General features: G+C 38.4%; 1 protein-coding gene across 2 annotated transcripts in view; it reads right to left on the bottom strand.

The window, feature by feature from the left end:
• itga6a (integrin, alpha 6a) overlaps positions 1 to 24030 on the bottom strand; it is a 58746-nt gene that overhangs the window by 2052 nt on the left and 32664 nt on the right. The window contains exons 9-25 of one of the 2 annotated variants that reach the window (XM_005167411.6): positions 22272 to 22399; positions 21741 to 21830; positions 21297 to 21358; positions 19230 to 19399; positions 18422 to 18565; positions 16537 to 16652; positions 14515 to 14674; positions 12561 to 12644; positions 12402 to 12481; positions 12214 to 12291; positions 10685 to 10787; positions 10423 to 10599; positions 8856 to 8954; positions 8643 to 8753; positions 8453 to 8551; positions 5541 to 5666; positions 2376 to 2491 (exon numbers count right to left, since the gene is read on the bottom strand). In XM_005167411.6, coding sequence (XP_005167468.2) covers positions 2390 to 2491; positions 5541 to 5666; positions 8453 to 8551; positions 8643 to 8753; positions 8856 to 8954; positions 10423 to 10599; positions 10685 to 10787; positions 12214 to 12291; positions 12402 to 12481; positions 12561 to 12644; positions 14515 to 14674; positions 16537 to 16652; positions 18422 to 18565; positions 19230 to 19399; positions 21297 to 21358; positions 21741 to 21830; positions 22272 to 22399 — 1929 coding nt within the window. In that variant the 3' untranslated portion in view covers positions 2376 to 2389. The remainder of the gene's footprint in view (positions 1 to 2375; positions 2492 to 5540; positions 5667 to 8452; positions 8552 to 8642; positions 8754 to 8855; positions 8955 to 10422; positions 10600 to 10684; positions 10788 to 12213; positions 12292 to 12401; positions 12482 to 12560; positions 12645 to 14514; positions 14675 to 16536; positions 16653 to 18421; positions 18566 to 19229; positions 19400 to 21296; positions 21359 to 21740; positions 21831 to 22271; positions 22400 to 24030) is intronic. The other variant, XM_005167409.4, reaches the window with a different exon arrangement.

Below are 24030 nucleotides of genomic sequence, written 5' to 3'. Positions count from 1 at the left end.
CTGGCAAAGAAAAAAAAACAGAAACACATGTTAAAGTTTAAGAACGTTTTGAAATCAGTCAGCGTTAAATGTTAAGTGTTCCAGTCCACTTCTTTTGCGAAAATACAAACTCTCCCGGAGTTAAACTCTTGAGTTTGACCATTTTTGATTCCATTAAAACCAATCTACGTGTCTGGCTGGGAGCACTTTTATCTTAGCATAGATCATTGAATCGGATTAGACCATTAGCATCTCACTCAAAAATGACCAAAGAGTTTTGATCATTTTCTTATATAAAGCTTGACTCTACTGTGGACTAAGACCAGCATAAACTAACTAGATGCTACTTTCAAGGCCAATATTGCTAGGAACTATACGCTCATACTGGCGTAATATTCAGGGTGCAAATTACAGGGGGGTTTGGGAGGGATTGACTCCCCCTAATTAATGCTTGATCCCCCTGAAGGCGGTCAGCCCTTTAATATTGAGAAGTCGTTTTCTTTGATCTGTATTTTATTTAATACTATTAATAATTAAAATAATAGATGGAGGTGAAGGTCGCTGGTTCGAGCCTCAGCTGGCATTTCTGTGTGGAGTTTGCATGTTCTCCCCGTGTTGGTGTGGGTTTCCTCTTGTTGCTCCAGTTTCCCCCACAGTCCAAACACATGGGGGAAGGACTAAGGGGTAGAATTGGAATTGGGCCTAAATATCACTGAAAACCTAAATAGATTTTATTAATGAATTAAATGTAATTTAAATAAATACATATATTTAATTAACTGAATCGTGTTTTACACAAACTAACAGTACAATGTATGATTTGCACCTTGATAATATTCAAGGAACTTTGCTGCTGTGCCATTGACTAAAGCAGGCACAATGATAGCAAGCAGTTACTCAATAGCCGCGTTTCCACTATTGCGTCTAAACGAGTTTGCCTGGGCCAGTCGCGTTTCCACTGTCCCTTCTGGGGCCTGATCGGGCCAAAGTGGGGCTTCTTTAGGGCCAGCAGCTGACTTTTTTCAGCCTGCTGAATACCCGGGTCATCCCTCTGTTAGTAGTCAGACCACTCGATCCACGATGCCAACAGTCGGTAAATGAGTAAACAAATATAATGAATGAAAAAAACAAAGGCCTGTGCGTATAGACTCATAATGTAAAGCTGTACAGTACCCTGTCGTTTGTTTGTTTCGGTTGTCTCCATTTTAATCATTACATAATGATGCAGTGATGTGCCTTTTCTGCCTGCCTGATTCCCGCTGAAATAGGCGGGTTGCGTGATGTTTGATTTAGGGGGTGTTCTGGGGTGGGGTTTGCGTGTGGGCACTGTGAGCTACTAGCCTGTCTGTCACGATCACCAGCGATCCAGGCTGTGCAGACCAACACACAGTATTGCATAGAACTACAAATCCACCAATAAATGGACTACAGGATCCAGTCATGCACCACTTACACACCTGGCCTAGATCCCCATGATTGCAGACTGACACAGCTGAAACTACTCATGAACTGATTACAAGGACTATTTATACAGCACACACACACACTTCAGTGCTGAGTCTTGTTTACTGTTTTTGTGACATTACAACCCGTTTCCTTTGTCTTGCTTTGATGTGTTTTGACCCTTGCTTTGTTTGTCTGTTGATTTCTGTCTGCTGCCTGCCTTTTGACCATCTGCCTGTTTATTGACCACGACCCTGGATTGCCTGTATACATCTGTTTGCTCCTGTGTTGACTGTTGCTTGCCTAACCCTCCTGCTAATAAACCTGCTTTGGATCGTCACACCTGTTGTCAGCGCCACAAGTGGAAACACAACATGATTTTGGCCTCACTGCTCAAGCTCCTGGACTATTGGCACGGCCTGGCCTGATAAAAGCCCTGGCTCACTCTGGCCCGACAGTGGAAATGCGATTATTGGGTACCTTATTTGGGTATCTTAGCACACAATGTAAACAGAAAAGTCGAGCTCCAAATAAGGGAATTATTAAATATTCCTTGGTCATGTTTGAACGAGATGCTAATGGTCTAATCTGATTCCATGCTCTATGCTAAGCTAAGCTAAAAGTGCTCCTGTCAGACCCAGACATCGGCTAAATGGATTTAAAAAAATCTGTTTAACTCTAGGAGAGTTATATAATGAGTCTGCTCTCATAAAAAGTGGAGTGTTTCTTTTAAAATATGCTTTGATTAACAGTGAGAGACGGGACATGCTTGACAAAACAGTACACGTAAAAGCACACCCAATCAACACGATACAAAACAGAGCAGCGCTTCACACGCACGCTGGGAAAGCATGTGTCTTTTGTTCTTCCTTTTGTCAAAGCACAGGATGAGTTAGTGAGTTAGGCCACACGTCATGCAGACACAGATCTGCTGTAGCGACTGGTCTTTTTACCATGGTAAGGAGAGCTAGGCCTCAGTGGACAGTTTGTCTGAGGGCTGAGCGTGAATCTCAGCTTTGTGAAATGCGGCGTCGTACTCGTCCTTCTGCGCCCGCTTGAAGAAACCGCACTACAGAGGGGGCAAAGTCAGGGGTCATTGCAAAACATGTCATGTGGAGGGTCCTGCAATGTAAAAAATGCTGGGTTCCACACAATTCCTTCATGCTGTCCCAACACAAATCGATTAAGTTACTTAATTGTTTTATGTTCAATCCACTTATATTTTTAAAAACAGCTGAGTTGTTCCCCAAAGAAACCCTCAAGAAATGTATTGATAAAGCTCATTTTAAATACAGCGGGGGAAATAAGTATTGTACACGTCATGTTTTTTTTCCATTGAGTAATATTTTCTAAAGGAGCTGTTGACATGAAATTGAACCAGATTTTGGTAAAAACTTAAACATTCATTCATTCATTTTCTTGTCAGCTTAGTCCCTTTATTAATCCGGGGTCGCCACAGTGGAATGAACTGCCAACTTATTTAGCAAGTTTTTACGCAGCGGATGCCCTTCCAGCCGCAACTCATCACTGGGAAAAAAAACTCAAAACAATACAAACATAAAAACAAAACAAAATAAATCTGATAAATGAGTTCTGCGTAATAACAATGAAAAGGACAGAAGGAGAAAGTGCTGAAATACTGAAATGTGTTTAATACTTCATATAAAAGGCTTGTTTGGTGACGGCAGCTTAAAGACGCCTCTGATATGGAGAATGAAGTTACATGCTTTGCTCAGGTGTGAGTTTGTCAGACTTCAACAGAATGTCAAGGTCTTGATGGTTCTGTGGGTCTCGTCTATCAAATCTGTGCTTTATTTTGTATTTTCTTTCGGATTCGCATCAGGTGATTGGCTGGGCCATTCTACAGCTTGATTTTCTTTCTCTGAAGGCATTTGAGAGATTGCTTGGCTGTGTTTTGGATCGTTAGCTATGTTTCCATCCAAAGATGCGAATTGAAATTATGCGCAAAACTGGAATATCGTATAAAAGACGTGCGAATAAAGCAGTGAAGTAGTCAAAGAGAACAAAATCGTCACTTCCTGATGAACTGGCCTGATGAAATATCAAAAGGAAAAAACGTGATTTGCTAGGGTAGGAGAAGCTGCGTGTATTTTTTCTTTATTTATTAAATGACTTGCGCTTTAGAAGACAGTATTAAGACATGTGTAACCTCGCCGGTCCTACAACCACCCAACCCGCTCCAAGCTGGTATCGAACAGGCGACCATCCGCAAGGGAGTCGGGTGCTCTACCAAGGAGGCTTAAGGTATGGCCTGTAGCGTCTGTCGCTAGAGCACCTTTAGAGGTCAGAGGAGTGAGGTTTACCTGCACAGCACTTACTAGCTGGCCTATGCTACACTCACCCCTTAAACCTCACTCCCATCCGGGTCACGGCACCAATGTAACCCCGCTGGTTCTACGCCACCCAACCCGCTCCGAGCTGGTATCGAACCGACGACCTTCCGCATGGGAGTCGGTTGCTCTACCAAGGAGGCTAAAGGAGTGAGATCTACCTGCACAGCACTTACTAGCTGGCCTCTGCTACACATGCAATAAACGTACGGTGGCATTTAAAGTTGTGAGGCATGGAGCGCAGACGCTCTTTACTACTCTCAAGATAATTAATAATATATACTGAAATGGTTAAGCTGTTTTAGATTGACCAAAATAACGTTTTAGATGCTTTACACTGTGGTCAGCCGCTTGATTTGTCCATTCACACTCATTTTTACCATCACTTGATCTCTTATAGTAAAATCACACGGCTTGTTTAATGCGCATACTGGAATTTGTTCAGTAAAACTGTTTCCATAATAGTTTATGCAGATCTTTTCTTTTCGAATAAAAAGTTTATCCTACTCAGTATTTTATGCGCATTTTCAAAATAAGTGGATGGAAACGTAGCTAATGTCTTGCTGAAATGTCCAACCTGGTTTCATCTTCATCCTCCTGCTAATGTAAATGTTGAACTAAAGCAGCTGATATTAATTTACACTGAGGAAGGGCAGAGGGTTGCTGAAGTAGTACTGGGAGATTTCAGCTGCTGTCTGGGCTTTCCATGACCTCCCTTTCTCCATGTGTTCAATACTTTTTTCCCTGTGTCATTTAATTTTTATTACACATAACTTAATTTGTAAACTAATTAATCTAGCTTTCTTTGAATATATGGATATTTTTGGTTCCTATCAACGTCTGGTGAAAATTTCAAGTCAACGTCCCCTTTAGAACCATGTTTTCTTAGAAAAATAGTGACATGTTCAATACTTATTTTTTCCACTGTATGTAGTGCAAAAATCATTTTTGACTCTACTAGGGCTGCACGATATATAATTTCAGCATCAATATTGCAAAGTGCCAATCCGCAATAGTCACATCACAGAATATGCAATATCAGTAATGCTTTGTTTTAAGGCCTATGACGCAGCTCAGAAATCCACAGATTTTTACAATCATTGAGTCTATTTGTTTATTATCTATTTATTATAAATTTGTGTACATTTATAGTTATTCAGTTTTTAAATAATTTTTTGTAAACTAAATTGTCCGTAGTGTAAGAGTGTGAGAGTGTATGGGTGTTTACCAGTACAGGGTTGCAGCTGGAAGGGCATCCGCTGCGTAAAACATATAGTGGAAGAGTTGGTGGTTCATTCTGTTGTGACAACCCCTGATAAATAAGGGACCAAGCCAAATAATTGAATTAATAAATAATCTAATTCTGCGATGTGACTATTGCGGATACACACATTGCGATATCGATGCTCTACCGCAGTGCACTCTAAAACAAATGCTGATTGCTGCTGTTTGAGTCTAAAGTATGCACAAACCCCACCGTTGGGTTAAAGTGTAATTTACATTTAATTATCAACACGAATCCAACATTGTGTTCGTCCATATTTAACTCAACAGTGGGTTAAGTGTAGAGAACAAAAATACCAGGAAACTCAAAGGCCACCATCATCGTTTGGTAAGCAACACTGTTCAGAACATCTTAAATAAAACGTGTAAGTTTGAAGGGTGAGGAAATGATGGAACCTATCCACTTAAGTAACACTCAGCCACATATATGATCTTGCTGGGTAAGGTTTACTTCATTTTTACATGCACGAGTGCTGAATTTACCTTCCAGAGTAGCAGAACTAAGAGAGCCAGCATTAGGATTCCAGCTAGAACAGCCACTAGAATGATCCACCACGGCACTCCTCCAAACGGAGTCGCTGTCGTCTCCGGGAACACCGTCAACCTCACCTGCGCATGAAAATTAGTCGTTTAATTTAAGTTTTTGACTCTTCTAAATCATAGAAATACCACAATATGTTTGCAGATATGTACGTAACATGCTAAGTGAAGGTACTTTTTTTTTTTTTGTTTATCTTAAAAGCAAGGCTAAAGTCAGTTTTTCTGATTTGAAAATGTGCGTTTAGTATCAGAATGTCTGTCTTTGTTTCGGTCTCTCTAACCAGCCCACTGCCAGTTTACTCAATTATATTTCAGCATCCTAGGTTGCCTTGGTGGAAAACAAACTAGCTGCGTCCCAAATGGCACACTATACACTATGCACTCATGCACTATGTACTTATGCACTTCCACACTCAACAGGATAGTATATGTATGTAGTGTCGTCCCAAATGGCGCACTAATGTTTTTTTACTAAGTGGAAATTTAAACCGTTTCCCTGATGACGTTTGACGGTTGCCAAATCAGTGAAATAAACGACCGAATTATCAAATAATACCTGCCATGAGTATAACCGCATTCACCATCGGGAGGCGCTATAATCACTCTTGTAGGAGAATTTTGCTTTCACCATCCAAAATAAATAAAGTTATCCAACATGTGCATCCGATAGCTCCGCCCCTTCTGCTACGTAAGCAAACCTGTGGTCGTTGAGTGCGTGAAGTGTCCATCATTACACACTTCATTTTAGCGGCTGAATGAGTGCATCATCCGGATAATTAAAGTGCACTTATTTTTTGAGAGTTTTCAGTGTGAACACACTACTTACACTATTTATACTACAAAATGGCATAGAATAGTGCATAAGAATGCGATTTGGGACGCAGCTACTGTATTTCATTTCAGTCTTGAAAGCTGTCTTAATGTTTGCAGCTGCGGCCGAAAACGCGAGCTCTAGCGGACAGTAGCAGTCTCCGAACTGAGACGCGGATTCAGAGTTATAAAAATCCCCATGAGGTGGTCTTTAACTAGCAAGAAGTATAAATATTACAAATGTAAACATTAGCTAATATTAGCATCTTACATTAGATGCTAACATTAGCATCTTACATTGTAACACCAAGTTTAGCAACACAAAACATTCAATGATCCAACCAATTACCCAAAGGACAGTATCAAGCCCCGTTCTACTTTTTTTTTCTAATTTCAGAAGCAGTTTCATGTCAGAATAAGATTAAATAAAAGTACTATTACAACTTCTGTTTCATGCTGACTTCAAACACTGTAGATTTAAATTTACATATTTGTCAGATGCTTTTATACACAGCTTAATTTTACGTTGACTTCCCCAATAGCACAGAAGCTAAACATCAGTTTATCAGTTCTTGTTTTCCCTGGGAATCAAACACACAGGGCCGGAGCAAGCTGAACTGCCGCTGTAGGCAGAGGACGATCATGCCGCCCTCAACCCCAATGTGAAAACGAAAGTGACCGGTTATGAAAATGAAGTGAGGTGTCGCGGACCTCTATTCTGCCGGCCTATGCACGGATATAACTGAGGACGCGTGGGTGCTGAGGGAGGGAGGTGTCGCGAACGCCACCCTCTCTATTCTGCCGCACTATGCGTGGATATAACTGAGGATGCGTAAGTGTCGCGGACCTCTATTCTGCCGCTCTATGCGCGGATATAACTTAGGACATGCGGGTGCTGATGGAGGTGTCGCTGACGCCGCCCTGTCTATTCTGTCGCCTATGCGGGAATATATCTGAGGACGCGGGTGGTGAGGGAGGTGTCGTGACGCCGCCCTCTCTACACTGCCGCCCTAGGCGGCCGCCTAGGTCGCCTCTATGGACGCGCCGGCCCTGCAAACACATAAGCTTGGTTTCACTAATATCGTGCTCACAACAGAATGGGCTAATTATTTGACCAATCAAAGCAGACTCTCAGAAGGGTGGGATTTAGAAAGGCTGGATTCTTATGGTGTGTTCACACCAGACGCAAATGAAGTGTCAAGTGCAGGTGATTTACATGTAAAGTCCATGCAAAGAGGCAAATTTACATCCTAAATGAGGTAGCGTGAATAGAACTTTTTGTGCCTTGGAAAATTGAGTTGGAAAATCTGAACTTTATCAGGCATTCGCGACACGTTAACCAATCAGAAGCTTGCTCTTGTAGGGGCGTGATTATGATGTCAACACCAGACAACAGCTCATCAAACTGGGCTGGGCTCAGTCGGAAGCACCGCTGAAAGCTTCTATCATCCAGGTACAGTTTCTGGAGGAGTTGATGAACTCACAGAGCTGGGTGCACCTCTGAAAGGATCTAGTGGACTCAGACACGACGGCAAACGAATCTGTTTATAAGCCTTCCTAAAGCGCAGCTACGCTCTCAATCAAATCCATGTCATGCATTTAGCAACGAAACTAGGGCCACTAACAGAAGGCAGAAACCCTGCCCATGATGCCTAGCCCACAGCAGACAGAAGCGAAGACAGAAGTGAATTTCATGAGCAAATTTGACGCGCGAATGACGCTAGTAAACTTAAAATGTTCGTGCATCTTTTTATGTCTGAATAGGGCAATTTATTTATGCAAGACACATCTGGTGTGAACACAGGATTAATGCAACTATTTTATGAATTTGTTTCTTCTGTTGAACACAAAACAAGATATTGAGAATAACAAGATATTAAGAATGCTGGACAATAAGCAGCCGTTGACATCTATGGTAAGGACAAAAATACTATTGAAGTCATTGGCTGTTTTTCCTTCAGTATATATTGTGTTCAACAGAAGAAAGAAATATGTTTGGATGAGCAAATGATGACAGACTTTTCATTTTTTGGAAACCAAGTTACCTGAGTTTCAGGATTTTTCAGGACGATATTCTTGGCAGAAACATCCAGACTTATGGAGGCTTTCACTATGATATCAAGGTAATTGTAGGATGCAAAATCCTGTTTTAAAGAGAAAGACAAGACATTATTATAACAATCAGACAAAAGTTCTTTCAAGAGTACAAAAATGAGCTCTCTTCATTGTCCAAACCTCAAGGAAAGTGGAGTTCCACAGGCGGGATTTCAAGACGATGACCGCAGTACTGTCCAGACCCTGTAGAGGGCACTTAATCTCCACACATCTGGCATCCCCACTGCAAGACTGTAAAAATGACGATAAAGTTAATTTCCAGAAGCTGATTGGGTGCTATCGTTCTTAAAAATGAACATTCAATACAGATATAGATTAAATAAATCTCAGTACCAGGATCTTATGTTTGCGTTTGTCAGTGAAAAGGGATATTTTATTCCCCTCAGACGGTCTTCTCTCCTCCAGCTCCCGCTTTTTCCTGATTGACGAATCCTGAAAGTGTCACAGGTCTCATTTTTAGCATGTTTTAGCAAGATAGGTTTCTTAAAAATGACAATTAATGCTCTTAATAGAACACTCTTTAATCAAAACTCTGCTCAGATTTGAGGGAGATGCTAATGGTCTACTTCAAGTCAATGACCTATGCTAAGCTAAAAGTAATACAATCAATTCTCAAAGGACAACATCAAGCTCCACCCAACATTTTTGACTAATTTAACTCAGATATTCACAATACGTCACAATAAAGAGAAAAGGTACTATTTCAGCTGAACGATAACACTGTAAATTTACATATATGGTAGATGCTTTTATGTAAAATAGCATTAAAGCTACACATAACGGTTCTTGTTTTCAAGACACACATGCTTGGCTTCACTAATGCCATGCTCACAACCAATCACAACAAATCATCTGACCAATCATAGCAGGCTCTCAGAAGGGCGGATTTAAATGGCTGGATTCTTAAAGCAGACTGTTATTGTAGGAGATATCCGAAACAAAATTAGTAAAACTTTGAAACAGCATATTAAGGGGCATTTTCCCTGCTGAAAAAAACAGCTTAAACAAGCCTAAGGTGGTTGACTGGTTTTAGCTGGTCAACCAGTGTAGTTTTAGAGGGGTTTTGGCCATTTCCAAACAGGTTTCCAGCCATTTCCAGCCTGGTCTTAGCTGGAGATGACCAACTAAAACCAGCTTGAACAGTCTGGGCAGACTGGGAGCCCAGCCAAAACCAGCTATGTCCAGCTAAAACCAGGCTGGTCAAGCTTGTTTTAGCGGGTCATTTTCCAGTCTGACCAGCTAAGACCAGGCTGGAAATGGCTGGAAACTAGGCTGGAAATGGCTGACTGGCCTAGACTGGTTTAAGCTGATTTTTTCAGCAGGTTTGTATAAATTTAAAGACAAATGTATTAGCGCTTCTACGAAATGTTTACTATTTTTACTAATATTTCCTAAAATGTACACTTTTTCACACACTAATTTATAATAACTAATACTACTACTACTAATAATAATAACTAATTATAATAATAATTTATTTTGTCATGACAGTACACAATATTTTACAAAGTTATATTGTAAGATGCTGGTAATCAGCTTAAAGTGTATTTTAAAGGCTAAATTAGTTACTAGGCAGGTTAGGCAAGTCATTTGGACAACAGTGTTTGGTTCTTTAGCCAATCAGAAAACTTAATTTCTTAAAAGTCTAATAATATTGACTTAATTTTTCTCAACTTAACTTAATTTTTCCCGAATTAAACCATAAAAGGGAATACTGTTAATAAAATGCCCTTGCTTTGTTGAACAGCACTTGGGAAAATATTTGAAAAGAATGAAAATTTCACAATAATTTAATCACAATAATTAAAATTTCACAATAATTACTTCAACTGTAATTCAACTGTAAAAAAACAATGGATGACGACATTCATTCAGATGCAAACTAGGATATATCTGGTACCTCTCTAAGTTTTAGAGGGTTAATCTCTCTCTCGGGTGAACAGGTCACTAACTGCAGGTCTCTGGTGTTGATCTTCATCAGATACAGCAGCCATTTCCCCACAGAACTTTCTTTGGGCCACTGGATGTTTAGCGAAGCGGTTCCAAAAGACTTCAGAGGCTTTCCTAAATTAATCACCTGCGAAAAAGATAAAAATCAGATTTAAAAAAAACAACTGAAGTGATTTCTAAAAAGGCATATTAAAAATGTTTGTAGTATTTACTCTGAATTCATATTCAATCAAGCTGCCGACTTCCTCCTCCTTCTTCATAGCGCTCATGCCTTTGACTTCACCTCCAAAATAGACCTGAGAGGGCTTGGCGACCCTGATAAACCAGAAGAAAACACAGCAATCAGATACAAACATGAGTGATTGAATGTAACACAGCCTTTAAAATACATTTGATTGCAGTTTCTAGTGAAATAAACACTACATGGCTGTTTTTGACTGTGTGGCGCCATCTTGTGACTGAATAATATGTAGTTTAGTGTATGCTCCATTCAGCCGTTTCCATTTCTGTCAGCTTTGCCTTTAATTTAAGATTTAATAATCTATTACACCTCGGAACAATGTTTTGAGTCTAATTTGTACATTGTGTGGCAAGTTTCAGTGTAATAGGCAGGATGAAGCCCATGCAGGCGTTTTTTATGCAGAAAAAAGGGCTTCAGTCTGCTTTGTGTTGGGCTGCCGATAAGCCTGTCGGGCTTTATTCTGCAATAGCACCTGCCTTGATGTACTTGATCCATTACTTAAAGGATTATTTTCATGTAGTTCTTTGCACGACACCAAATAAACATAAAAAAAACGTTTCAAGCACGGCCAGTTTGCTCAGTAGCTCATCTGGTACGGTTGTTGAGTGCGATGAAGCAGTTCTGTTTCTAGGCATAGGCGAATTTTTTGAAGAGGATGCAAATAATTCAGCTAAAATTCTGTCTGTAAGTGCAAACCCTCTAGTTTGACACCTACATGCTAGATACAGCAGGGCTTGAACTAGCTATACCCCTGAAGAACCCTAAAGGCTGAAACAGTATTATTGTATGATAGTGAACATTAATATTCTCACCTTAGGTGCAAAGAATTCTAGAAACGACCCTGCGGTGAAGCAAGCTTCCACATAAAAACAATGTTAAATTAAGTTAAAGCTACATGGGTTTGCTTTTGAAAACACTATTGGTTGGGTTTAGGGAAGGGTTTAGGTCAGTGGTTTGATCGGTGATCTGTATGACAAGCTCTGCCTTCTCTTGGACACGCACAAGAAGGATGTGTATCTAAAATGTACAATAGAGTAAACACTAAGTGATGTATTTCAGCTTCGCAAAAATGTACACAGCGCCCTCTAGTGGATTTGTTATCAGAAACATGAAATGAAAAGTTACCAGAGTAACGTATTTAATGTTTCGCAAAAATGTAGGCTGAGACAGACACTTCCAATAAGCCTGGGGTTTGGGACTTTTTATCTTTCTTCTGTTGAACACTGTATTATAGAAGTCAATGTTTTTTTCCAGCATTCTTCAGTATGTCTTCCTTTGTGTTCAAGAGACGAAATCAAACAGTTTTGGAACAAGTGAAAGGTGAGTAAATAATAAAAAATATGTAATTTTTGGGTGAACTATCCCATTAAATCTATTATTTCTGTTACATCTGAGAAACAGACGCTTGTAAGTCTCCTCTTAAGATCTCAAAAATATCTCAAAACTGCTTCGATTTTTCCAAGACACCCAAAAGGTGTGAAATAAAGTGATGATACGCACCCTTGTACAGACAGAAGCAGTTCAATCACCACTTTGGCTTTGGCCTTCACTTTGCTCAGACCCTCCTGCGAACTCGTTCTAGGCGACAGCAATAATTTCAACATACATTCATCATACTTAAACAAGCTTTCTGGTGACGTTGACACTAATATATCAAACATATTAAAATCAAGTGTTTTTAGACATACGTTTCCAGCTGAAGATCAATCTCGACTTCTTTGGTCTCGAGTGAGATCTTGCCTGTGCTCAGTATGATGTAGAATGTTACCTACAAAAAAACCCCAACTTTATTAAATTGTTATTGCTGGAAATTAAAATAATAAGGGCATATTTAAAGGTTTACTGACCTCTGAATCCCGTTTAAAAGGGTTTCCCAGTTCACAGTCTGCCAGGGAACCATTCTGATTGGCTGCACAGATCACATGTTTGTCCTACAGGATAAAAAAGGTGGATTGTCGGTTAGTTGTACTGCTGGGTTACTCTTAGGGCCTACTCACACTATGCCATCCGTACCGTGCCCAGGCCCGTTTCTCGGATCGTTTGAGAAGTGTAAGTGCGCTGAATCGGGCTCAAGCACGGTTCACTTGGCCGGCCCTGGCCCAGTTGGAAGAGGTGTGCCTGGCGTGGTACGCTTGTGTGCGAGTGCAAAACGCGCCAAAGCCCGAAACTGAAAGCGAGACGTGACATTTAAGGGTCTGTTTCTGGATTTATTAATCATTCTTACTGTTCAGTGAACGCAAACTGCCGTAGTTTATTAAAGACGAGAACTCCTCACTGCACGACAGCTGCGCGCCTTCAGCAGACCTCCTCATTCCTGCAGCAGCAGCACGAGGGCTTTATGATTGTTTTTGAGCGCTAAAAGTGGCGGATCTGTTCGGCGAAATATCTGACTGCGTGTCCACGCATCCCTAAGGACTGTTTGGTGAAATATTTGACTGCATGTCACTGCATATCAAACGATTGAAACGATATAACTAGAGAAATCTCCACTGTGCTGCTGAGTGAGAGAGCGCTTCTCACTGAACAGCGCAGCAGCGATGACGTAAGCGTGCCGAGGCCCGATTGTGGTGTGAGTGCGGGCCGTCGGGGGAGACGGGAGGAGGGACAAGCGTGCTTTGGCCCGGTTCGAGGCAACTGTACCTAGTGTGAGTACGGCCTTAAAGACCTTTACATTTAGAGTCTACTACTGTTAAAACTTCAGAGAAAATATGGATTATCATGAGTGATTGACTGCAAAAACAAAAGAAAACGTAATTTATGGAGTATAGTTCATCCTAAAATGTTTCATTCTGTCATCATTTACTGACCTTGTTTCAAACCTGTTTGAGTTTCTGTTGAACACAAAGATATACTAAAGAATGTTAGCTATTGAATGTCATAGTACTTTCATAGCACTTTCATAGTATTTAAAAAACAAAACAAAAAACGCACAAGTTTAGAACCACTTGGGAGGAAATGGTGAGAAAACATTAACAAACATTTGGGTGAACTATCCCTTTTACGGTTCTCACTTTAAATATAAAATTCCCTAACTTTCACTGATTTAAAACGCTGAATTTCCATGACCTTTATTAAACAAAAAAGCAGACCACTGTTGTCATCTATATTAATAATATAACATTAAAATAATGTTAGAATACTAACAATGGGTTTTAGATTTAATATCATTTTGCATGACTTTACAGAACATCAATGGATACAGTACAGCCCTCAGATTTTAAAAACAAAAAACTAAATCTGAGGTACTTACAATCAAATGTTCCCATACATATTTGCTAGCTCAATAGTGATTTGACCAACTTTAGATGCAGCTTTCTGTCATCTACTTTGTAACACTCCGTCTTTAAAATGGTAATTTTGGAGACAAAGCCCTTAAAATATAGAATATCTTGACATGTTAGCCTTAGAACATACTAGAACATACAAAATATAGTAAAAATTGACAATTTAAAGTGACAAACAAAAATTTCTGAAATTCCATGACCAGTGCAAAAATATATTAAAAATTCATGACTTTTAATATCTAGAATAGACCTTTTTAAAATCCAGAAAATTCACGAAATTTCATGACACCTGGAAACTCTGGCCAATCAATGTAAAATTGATCAATTTAATCTACTAAAACCACCACCAAAAAAAAAAAAAAAACCTAGAAAAAAGTTTATAGCAGCAACGTTTTTGTTAAATGAACAGTTTTAAAATAACGTGAGAGTTGCCCAACTTCCAAACAAAGGTCCATCCTGAATGAAGGAAAACATATTGTTTTCTGTAAAAGAAAGCTTTAAAAAAAAAAACACTTACGTTAGTTCTCAGAGATCTGAATCCAGAGTACGAGAGAGAATCATCAAAATGGCTGACGAGTTTGGCTTCGTGAGCGTCATCTCCATTCCTGTTCCTCACCGTGACCTCCAGAGCAATGTCCTTCTGATCACTAAGAGAAATTACCGGCACACCGTTCTCCCTGAAACACAGTTCAGCACATCACACAACCTTTCATACTCACTAGTCACTTTAAGCTTTCTGTTATCCCTCATAGCAAAGACTATCATGGCGCATGTATTTATACAAGAGAAATATTGAACACATGAAGAAATAAAGGTGTAAATACACATGGAAAGTCCAGACAGCAGGGAAGGGCTGTTTACATATGCGTGTTTGTGTGTGTGTAATGTTATCCCTTTTAGCAGAGATGCCCAAAGTAGGGCCCGTGTGCCAAGTTGGCCCATTGTAACCTTTGATCTGGCCCACCATCCCATCTGAGAAGAGCGTGAGAAGGATGGAAGGGGTTGGGGCGAATGCCTTGGACAGAGATCGTCATTTCTAATTTTTGCTGCGCTACAAAAATAGCAAACCGAAATGAAATGTTTCAATTAAAAGTTGTGGTATAAGATTTTTTAAAATTGTTAATAATGTCAACGTTGTCGACTGATAGAGTACTATGCAGAAGACATTGGTGATCAAATCAAGGCAAAAACTAGTGTAACTGTTCTGTTATAAATGAGATTGTTTTTGTTTTTACTGCAATAAGTTCATTATAAAATGTAAATAAAATGCTTTAACAGTTAATATAAAACAATATTTTTTTTGTTATTTTTAAGTGTTAGTCAATAAATTAGTAATTTCTAAGTTGGCTTTGACTTGTATTTCATTGCAGACAATAAAACATAGCAACTATATTTACCTTCGGCCCACTAGCCTCAATCAAGTTTAGCTTTTGGCCATTCATAAGAAAAAGTTAGGGCACCCCAGCCTTTTAGCACATGTATATATACAACAGGTAACATAAGTATTGAAAAATGTTTTGACTTTTCCTAGAAAATACATTTCTAAAGGAGCTGCTGAATTGAGATTTTCACCAGATGTTGGTTTCAATCAAAACAAATCAGTTATGGAGATGAAATATAAAATGAAATGACACAGGGGAAAAAAAATATTGAACACATGAAGAAATGAAGGTGTAAAAACACATGAAAAGTCCAGAAATCTCTCAGTAGTTTTTCAGCATCTGCCCCTCATCAGTGTAAATGTATATTAATGGAATTAAAATTACACAGGGAAAATGTATTGAACACATGAAGAAATGAAGGTGTAAAAATATATGAAAAGTCCAGACAGCAGCTGAAATCTCTTAGTAGTTTTTTAGCATCTATCCCTCATGAGTGTAAATCCATGTTAACCTTCAAAATTACACGTGGAAAATGTATTGAACACATGAAGAAATGAAGGTGTAAAAATATATGGAAAGCCCAGACAGCAGCTGAAATCTCTCAGTGTTATTGAGCATCTGCCCCTCGTCAATGTAAATTCATATTATCTGGTTCAGTCCAACTTTTGCATTGCCAGATGATGAAGATGAAACAAGGGTGGACATTTCAGCAAGACAATGCATTTCGGCAAGACAAAATAAATAATGCTGCAGTAATGGCCCAGCCAATCACCTGACCTGAACCCAATAGAAAATAAGAACTAAATATCAGAGTTGATAAACAAGACCCACAGAAATGGATTTTTAGACTTTGTTAAAGAAAAATGCAACTCCATTCTCCATACAAGAGGTTTCGTGAAGCTGTCATTACCAAAAAAAGACATTTATACAAAGTATTAAATACATTTCAGTAGTTCAGTACTTTCTCCTTGTGTCGCTCATTTTTCTGAATTGTTTTGTGTGTTTGGATTTTTACCTAAATCTGTGTCAATTCCATGGCAACATCACCTTTAGAATTATATTAACCAGGACAAATCACGACGTGTTCAATACTTATATTATGTAAGACTGTTATAAGTAATGTGTGTGTGTGTGTGTGATGTACTGCAGGTACACACAGAGGCAGAGGAGGAAAGATGTCCTGCTTGGACTCCCTGTAGCAGAACCTGTACTGCAGATTTAAGTTGCTTTGGCAGATGTTGTCCGTCCCACATCCCTCCTTCAGGAAGTTCACCTAAGACAGCAAAGCACATTGCGAGCCTGTGTTCATTAAAATTTCCTGAAAGGACTGTAGTATGTGTAGAATGCTGCTATCTGTTGGTTAGTGATGAACCCTAGGATTACAGTTTACAACAGAAAATGTTCTGTCCAGCAGAGGGCAATAGAGAGCTGTTCGTTTTTCTGGATGTGGCCAACTGCTCATACCAAACCTGATACATTTTGTCAATTTATGTATATATAGGGAGCATCCGGAAAGCATTGATAGAGCTTCACTTTCTCCACATTTTTTTATGTTACAGCCTTATTCCAAAACGGATTAAACTCATTTATTTCCTCAACATTCTACAGACAATACCCCATAATGACAATGTGAAAAAAGAGTGAAGAAGGAAAAAGAGAAGAAGAAAAAGGACAAAGAGAAGGACAAAGACAAGAACAAGGTCAAGGCAGAAGAAGACAAAAAGGCCAAGTCCAAGCAACCGAATAACCAAATGCCACAGAAAAGACCTCGGCTCGAAAACCCAACAGCACATCCACTACGAGGTAAGCTGCTTTTCAATAGTTTTGTTTCAATATTTACAACTAAATGCATAAGCTTGGGGTATAAAACAAGTAGAAAGAGCGCCATCGGCTGTTATAAACTAGCCTAGAGCGCCATCGGCTGTTATAAACTAGCCTAAAGGGCCATCAGCTGTTATAAACTAGCCTAGAGGGCCGTCAGCTTTTAAATAACTAGCCTAGAGTTCTGTCTGCTGTTACAAACTAGCCTAGAATGCCGTCAGCTGTTACAAACTAGCCTAGAGCGCCATCAGCTGTTACAAACTAGCCTAGAGTGCCGTCAGCTGTTATATACTAGCCTAGAGTGCCATCAGCTGTTATAAACTAGCCTAGAGTGCCGTCAGCTGTTATAAACTAGCCTAGAGTGCCGTCAGCTGTTATAAACTAGCCTAGAGGGCCGTCAGCTTTTAAATAACTAGCCTAGAGTTCTGTCTGCTGTTACAAACTAGCCTAGAGTGCCGTCAGCTGTTACAAATAGCCTAGAGCGCCATCAGCTGTTATAAACTAGCCTAGAGTGCCATCAGCTGTTATAAACTAGCCTAGAGTGCCATCAGCTGTTATAAACTAGCCTAGAGGGCCGTCAGCAGTTATAAACTAGCCTAGAGTGCCATCAGCTGTTATAAACTAGCCTAGAGGGCCGTCAGCAGTTATAAACTAGCCTAGAGTGCCGTCAGCTGTTATAAACTAGCCTAGAGTGCCGTCAGCAGTTATAAACTAGCCTAGAGTGCCGTCAGCTGTTATAAACTAGCCTAGAGTGCTGTCAGCTGTTACAAACTAGCCTAGAGTGCCGTCAGCTGTTATAAACTAGCCTAGAGTGCTGTCAGCTTTTATAAACAGCTCTTCTAGCGTTTAAAAACTAGCCTGAAGCATTGTCCATTGTTTAAAACTAGCCAGCAGTCAGCTGTTTAAAATTACACTAGAGCATCGTCAAAAAAATGAGCCTAGAGCTCCATCTGCTCCATCCGCTGTTTAAAAACTAGCCTAGGGTGCTGCTGCCAACTGATGATTACCAATAAAAATGACACATTTTACCTTTTCCTAATAGGACAAATCACCCTGCATGCATGATTATATGCTGTCATGGCTTTGCAATCAAAAAATGTCATTATAATGAAAGTCGATAGGGCAAAAACAGCCCCCAACATAACGAAAGGGTAAGCAATTTGAACAGTACACAATGGTTAAAATGCACTACTCCTCTTCGACTGTAATTTGCACACGTACCTCAGTGAGGGTCTTGTTGGGCACTGTGGAGTCCAGTATTGGCACTAGCTGAGGCAGAGAGCTCTGGCGTTTGCCTCGTTTAGCGCTCTGAATGGCCACAGACACCTCGATGGGAATCGCTCTGAGTTTGTCCCTGATGCCGTCCTAAAAGCCAAGACACAGTCAACAACTCTTCATCAATGATAGCTAAGGCCGAAGACAGTTGACATAATACAATTTAAGTCAGAATTATTAGCCTTCTTGTATAGTTTTCCCCAATTTCTGTTTAACGGAAAGATCTTTCAACACATTTCTAAACATAATAGTTTTAATAACTCATATCTGACAACTGATTTATTTTATCTTTGCCATGATCGCAGCATATAATATTTGACTAGATATTTTTCAACATGCTAGTATTCAGCTTAAAGCGACATTTAAAGGGAAAGTTAATTAGGGTAAAGCTAGGGTAAATAGGCAAGTTATTGTATAACAGTGGTTTGTTCTGTAGACAATCGAAGAAATACAGCTGAAGGGAGCTAATAATAATGACCTTAAAATGGTGTTTAAAAAATAAAAAAATGCCTTTATTCAAGCCGAAATTAAACAAAATAAAACATTCTCCAGAAGAAAAAATATTATAGAAAATACTGTGAAAAATTCCTCGCTCTGTTAAACATCATTTGGCAAATATTTGAAAATATACAATAATTTGGCTAATAATTTTGACTTGAACTGTATCTGTACTGTATTGTATGAATTTCACAGTACAAAACACACAAATCTGCCATCATTTCTGCATCACAGATGACTTAAAAGCTTGATTTACTTGTAATCGGAGTTTGGTTTTATAACAAGCTTTTTTGTTCTGTCCTCGCAGCTCCAGAATGCCGGTCGACTGAAAGTCCTGATCTATCTCGGTTTTGTCCAGAAACACAACTCTAGATGGCAGACCGAGCTTCCTGCGATACCACTCGGCCTCAAATGTGCAGGAAATGGCTGGAAAACAAAGAAATATAAAGACCTCAGTGCTTCCCACAGGTTTGAAATAGACTTGCGGTGGTAGCCAAATTGAAACACATCCTTTACCCACATTAGTTATCTAATTAACTATGAGCGACAAACAAAACATAATTGAATTTTTAACAATAATTGTATTTATTGTGACAATGTTTTATGCTGTTTCTTTTCAATGGGTGAAGGAAAAAATAAGAACTGTTGAAATAAAAAAACATCCACTATTACTGTGATACCATTCAGGAGCCATGTGGCTATGTGACCATGTGGCCCACAGGTAAAGGTAAAATCTGCTTCTCTCTCCTCTTCTCTCTCTATTCAATGGAGAATCTTGCATGGTGCCATAGCTGTGAATGCGTTTGTTTCAATTATAAATCCAGGTAATAGTGATGAATGTCCTTTTTGTTCTCAACGTGAAACCCTATATCATGCTTTTATGTTATGTAACAGGCTTAGTTCCTTTTTTCAGGTCTTATCTAACTTGTTTGTTTGTTTTGGCGAGACATTTTCAATGGAAACGTTTATTTGTGGTTATAAGTATACATGTAAATGTCGTTTTTTTTGTCAGTTATTAAATTTTCTTTTGGGTCAAGCAAAAATAGCAATATATGACACTAGAAAAATACAAGTTTCGCAAAACTCAAGTGGCTGTTTAAAAACATTTTTTTTTTTACTTGGTGAAATCCAGAACTTTAATTGATTTCCAGTATTACAAAACAATGGGTGATCTTATGTGTTCTGAAAAAATTTGGTGTTACAAAGGAGTTTTATGTCAAATTTGTGATGAAAATTTAGAGTTTATGGTTTATTAGGCTGTTTTTAATTTTTATGTGTAACATTTGATTGTATAATGTCTTTAAAATGTTTATTAAAGGCGTGTTGAAAATTCAAATTCTCTCTCTCTCTCTCTCTCTCTCTCTCTCTCTCTCTCTCTCTTTCTCTCTCTCTTTCAAGTTCAAAGCAAACTTGAATGCCAAAGCATTATATATATATATATATATATATAGCCTATGTAATATATTAACATCATCAAATTAATAAAATAATCAGCAAAAGAGAAATAAATGACAGAAAAAGGAATTAAAAACAGACAATATCTCTAAAAATTATAATAATTACAAGATTAAAACTTGTAGATTGTTTAAATAAAGCAAATGCATTGACTAATCATTATTGATAACGTACATATATTCAGACCAGTTATTTCATCCTCTGAGTATATAGTAAAGTTTTTCTGTGTCGTCTAGATTAAATAAATGAATTATTTAATGTTTCTCTCACTCTCGTGTCAGTGCGTGTGCAGTCAGCTGTGAAACCAAGCGAGAGTAGCCTTAAGTAAAAGGCTTAAGTAACGCAAAAACGCATACAATTAATCACAGCTTTAGAAAGCAAAGGTTGAATCCCGGGCATTTTAGGAGATTTAGATTTATTCAAATTTTTTATATCCCAAAAAGGAGCGTCTCTTTGGATCTGCAGAGGACGTGAGACTGTCTGTGGGAGTGTTGACAGGTCTCGCGCACGCACAACGAAACGGTTAAACGAGAGAAGATTTTTCACTACTTAATCGATCACAGATGTTTGGTTATAGTGGAAAGATACAAAGACAGTGTAAAAAAATGTTACTATAGTAAAAAAAAAAAGTGCCACTAAATATACTTGGTGTATATTATATGCTTGTATTTATACCCATGTTTAAATCCTAAAGCTTTTTGAGATCAGATAGATTCTAATTGATTGAAAAACTTTAATCATTTACTGACTGAACAAACATCTTGAAATTGATTTTGATCATCACAGATCTCATTATAGTTATGGTCTGTGGTGTGAATAGACCTTAAGATAAAATCATATTAAACTAATAGATGATGAGAGCACTCACTGATCTTGGGGTTGTAGGTTGCGGGGTTTGCTCTATAGGAGAAACACGCTTCCACTGTCAAGCTGTAAAGAAACACACGTTAATATCTAAACATGGTACACTTATGATGTCTAGCACAGATATACAGTTGCAGTTATGCAGTTTCTTTTTCAAATATTTCCCAAATTATATTTAACAGAGTGAGGAAATTTTCACAGTATTTCATATAATATTTTTTCTTCTGGAGAAAGTCTTTTTTTTTCAGTTTTAAAATGTTTAAAACCATGGTAAGGTCAATATTATTAGCCAATATTAGTCAATATCTGTTTTCGATTAAACTATTATGTTTAGAAATGTGTTGAATAGATCGTCTGTCTGTTAAACAGAAATTGGGGAAAAAATATACAGGGGGGCTAATAATTCTGACTTCAACTGTAAGTAATGTGTGTTTAAGCAGTTCCCCACCAAATACTGTTGCCACATGTTTTCTTCGTCAAGTCAATTTCCTTCGGTGTCACCTTGATGTCTTTCTTGATGCTGATAACATTTTTGGACCTGCAAAGAAGACGGAAGTTACTACAGGGGGGGGCTTTTATTATGCCACAGTCCACCACTTCCTGTTCTTCAGCTTTTGATCATGCGGAGAAGGAGCAGCTCTGTTTTATCAGACTAAATACATTTCAGGCATCAGTTATAATGCTGCTCTGTGCAGTTGAATAAAACACACAACACATTAAAGCCTTGCTGCTGTTTTCTAGAAAACCAAACCAGAAATGGTGGGTGTGTGACGTTGTTAGCATGAACACACAGCACACGCTTCGTCTCACTAGTTAAAATTGATAATTTCTATGGATTTGAACATCCTTCAAAACAATTAGGACAATGCAAGTACATAAGTCAGCAAAACATAGCACTCTTCTAGCGGTTTTTGGATACTCTTTAATGAAACAATCGTACATATTGTACGTTTAGCATGAACATTTAGCATTTTGGTACCTGTATATGAAAACTGTGTCAGAAAGTGACCCCACGGCCAGATCAGGGTACGAGTTGTGATCCAGGTCCATATTTCCAGCAAGGGAATATCCAAACATCTTAGTGTTGTGTTGTTTGCCTTCCAGTATCTGAAAGATAATGTTAGATATTTGCATGAAACTGGCAATCACACTCAAACAAATGAATTTTGCTGTGTTGTTAAAATTTCTCATTTAAAATGAGTTAAATCGACAGAATTCTTACGTTTTTTGAGGGGACAATGTAATAGTTTTATGTTCAATCCACTTAAATTTGTAAAACTGACTAAATTAATTTGACGTATTTGTGTTAGGATGGTATTAAAGGGATATTTCACTCAGAAATTTTTATTGTCATCATTTCCTCATCCTTCATGTAGTTGAGTTTCTTTCTTCTGATGAACAGAAAACATGATATTTTAAGGAAAAAAGGCTTCTAGAAAATTCACTATGAAAGTTACCACACTGTAAAAAGCAATTAGTTGACTTTACTTAATAATTGTAAGAGTTTTCTCCCTTTTTTAAGTAAACAAACTACACTACCTGACAAAAGTCTTGTCGCCTATCCAAGATTTAGAAACAACAAATAATAACTAGACTTCTAGTCAGTGGCGCCCCCAGAAAATTTTCTTAGGGGTGGCCAAGTAAGGCCATAACAAATCTTGTGGTGGCACATAAAAAAATTATGAATTGTGTATATATTGTGAATAAGGAGTAATGTTATATTTTTGTTTTTGGTAAAAGAAATAATGACGTTTTAATGAATTCCAATAATTACTCTTGAAATAATGTAATTTATTCCGCAAGTACAAGTGCAAACCAAATAAAAATCAATATTTAGTCTAAAACCTCTATCAGGTAAGTTATTTCTTGTACAACATACAATATATGCCATGTCTAACATTGATGAATTATGAATAATGAATATGATTAAGGAATGAATTAATAAACCAAACAAAACCCAACAAAATTTTGAAAAGCAGATTTCAAAATGCATCTAGTTATTTATTTTGGATTTGTGGTTTTCAATCAGATGAAACACAACTTTCTCGTTTCAAAAATAATTTCTTAATAAAAAGTGTGCAATCTCAGTGAATCAGCTTCGTCAGTGGTGCTGATCAATCCACAATAATTTAGTGGCTGCATTTTATTTATTCATTTATTTATTGAAGTATTGTGAATTTAAGTAAATACATTTAAATTAATAATATCAGCAACTATCATATTGGGGTGGCCACAGGGGTGGCCAGAGTTTACACAAGGGTGGCCGTGGCCACCCCTGGCCACCCCTTGGGGGCGCCCCTGCTTCTAGTTGATCATTTGGCATTAGAGGTGGCTTATATAAGAGGCAAAGGCCTCTAGATTATGCTTATTTGACCAAAATAAAACATGATCATGCCTTGATTTTTAATGATTTAATTAGGACAGTAAAGGTCTGACTTTATTTAGACTAAAGTCTCATCACTGAACAGAAATAATGTCCAGTATAGAATATAAAGTCCTGCTGCAGTGGAGACAGAATGAATATTGTGTCTGACTCCATCATGAGCTCAGAGGACTGCATCCATACATCTCTGCAATGACTCAAATCACTGATTAATAAAGTCATCTGGAATGGCAAAGAAAGTGTTCTTGCAGGACTCCCAGAGTTCATCAAGATGCTTTAGATTCATCTTTAATGCCTCCTCCATCTTACCCCAGACATGCTTAGCATGTTCATGTTCACAACATGGATGTGCAGC

The sequence above is a fragment of the Danio rerio genome, chromosome 9 (genome assembly GCF_049306965.1).
Source record: "Danio rerio strain Tuebingen ecotype United States chromosome 9, GRCz12tu, whole genome shotgun sequence".
Taxonomy (NCBI): Eukaryota; Metazoa; Chordata; class Actinopteri; order Cypriniformes; family Danionidae; genus Danio; species Danio rerio.
This window is presented reverse-complemented; position numbering and strand designations above follow the sequence as displayed.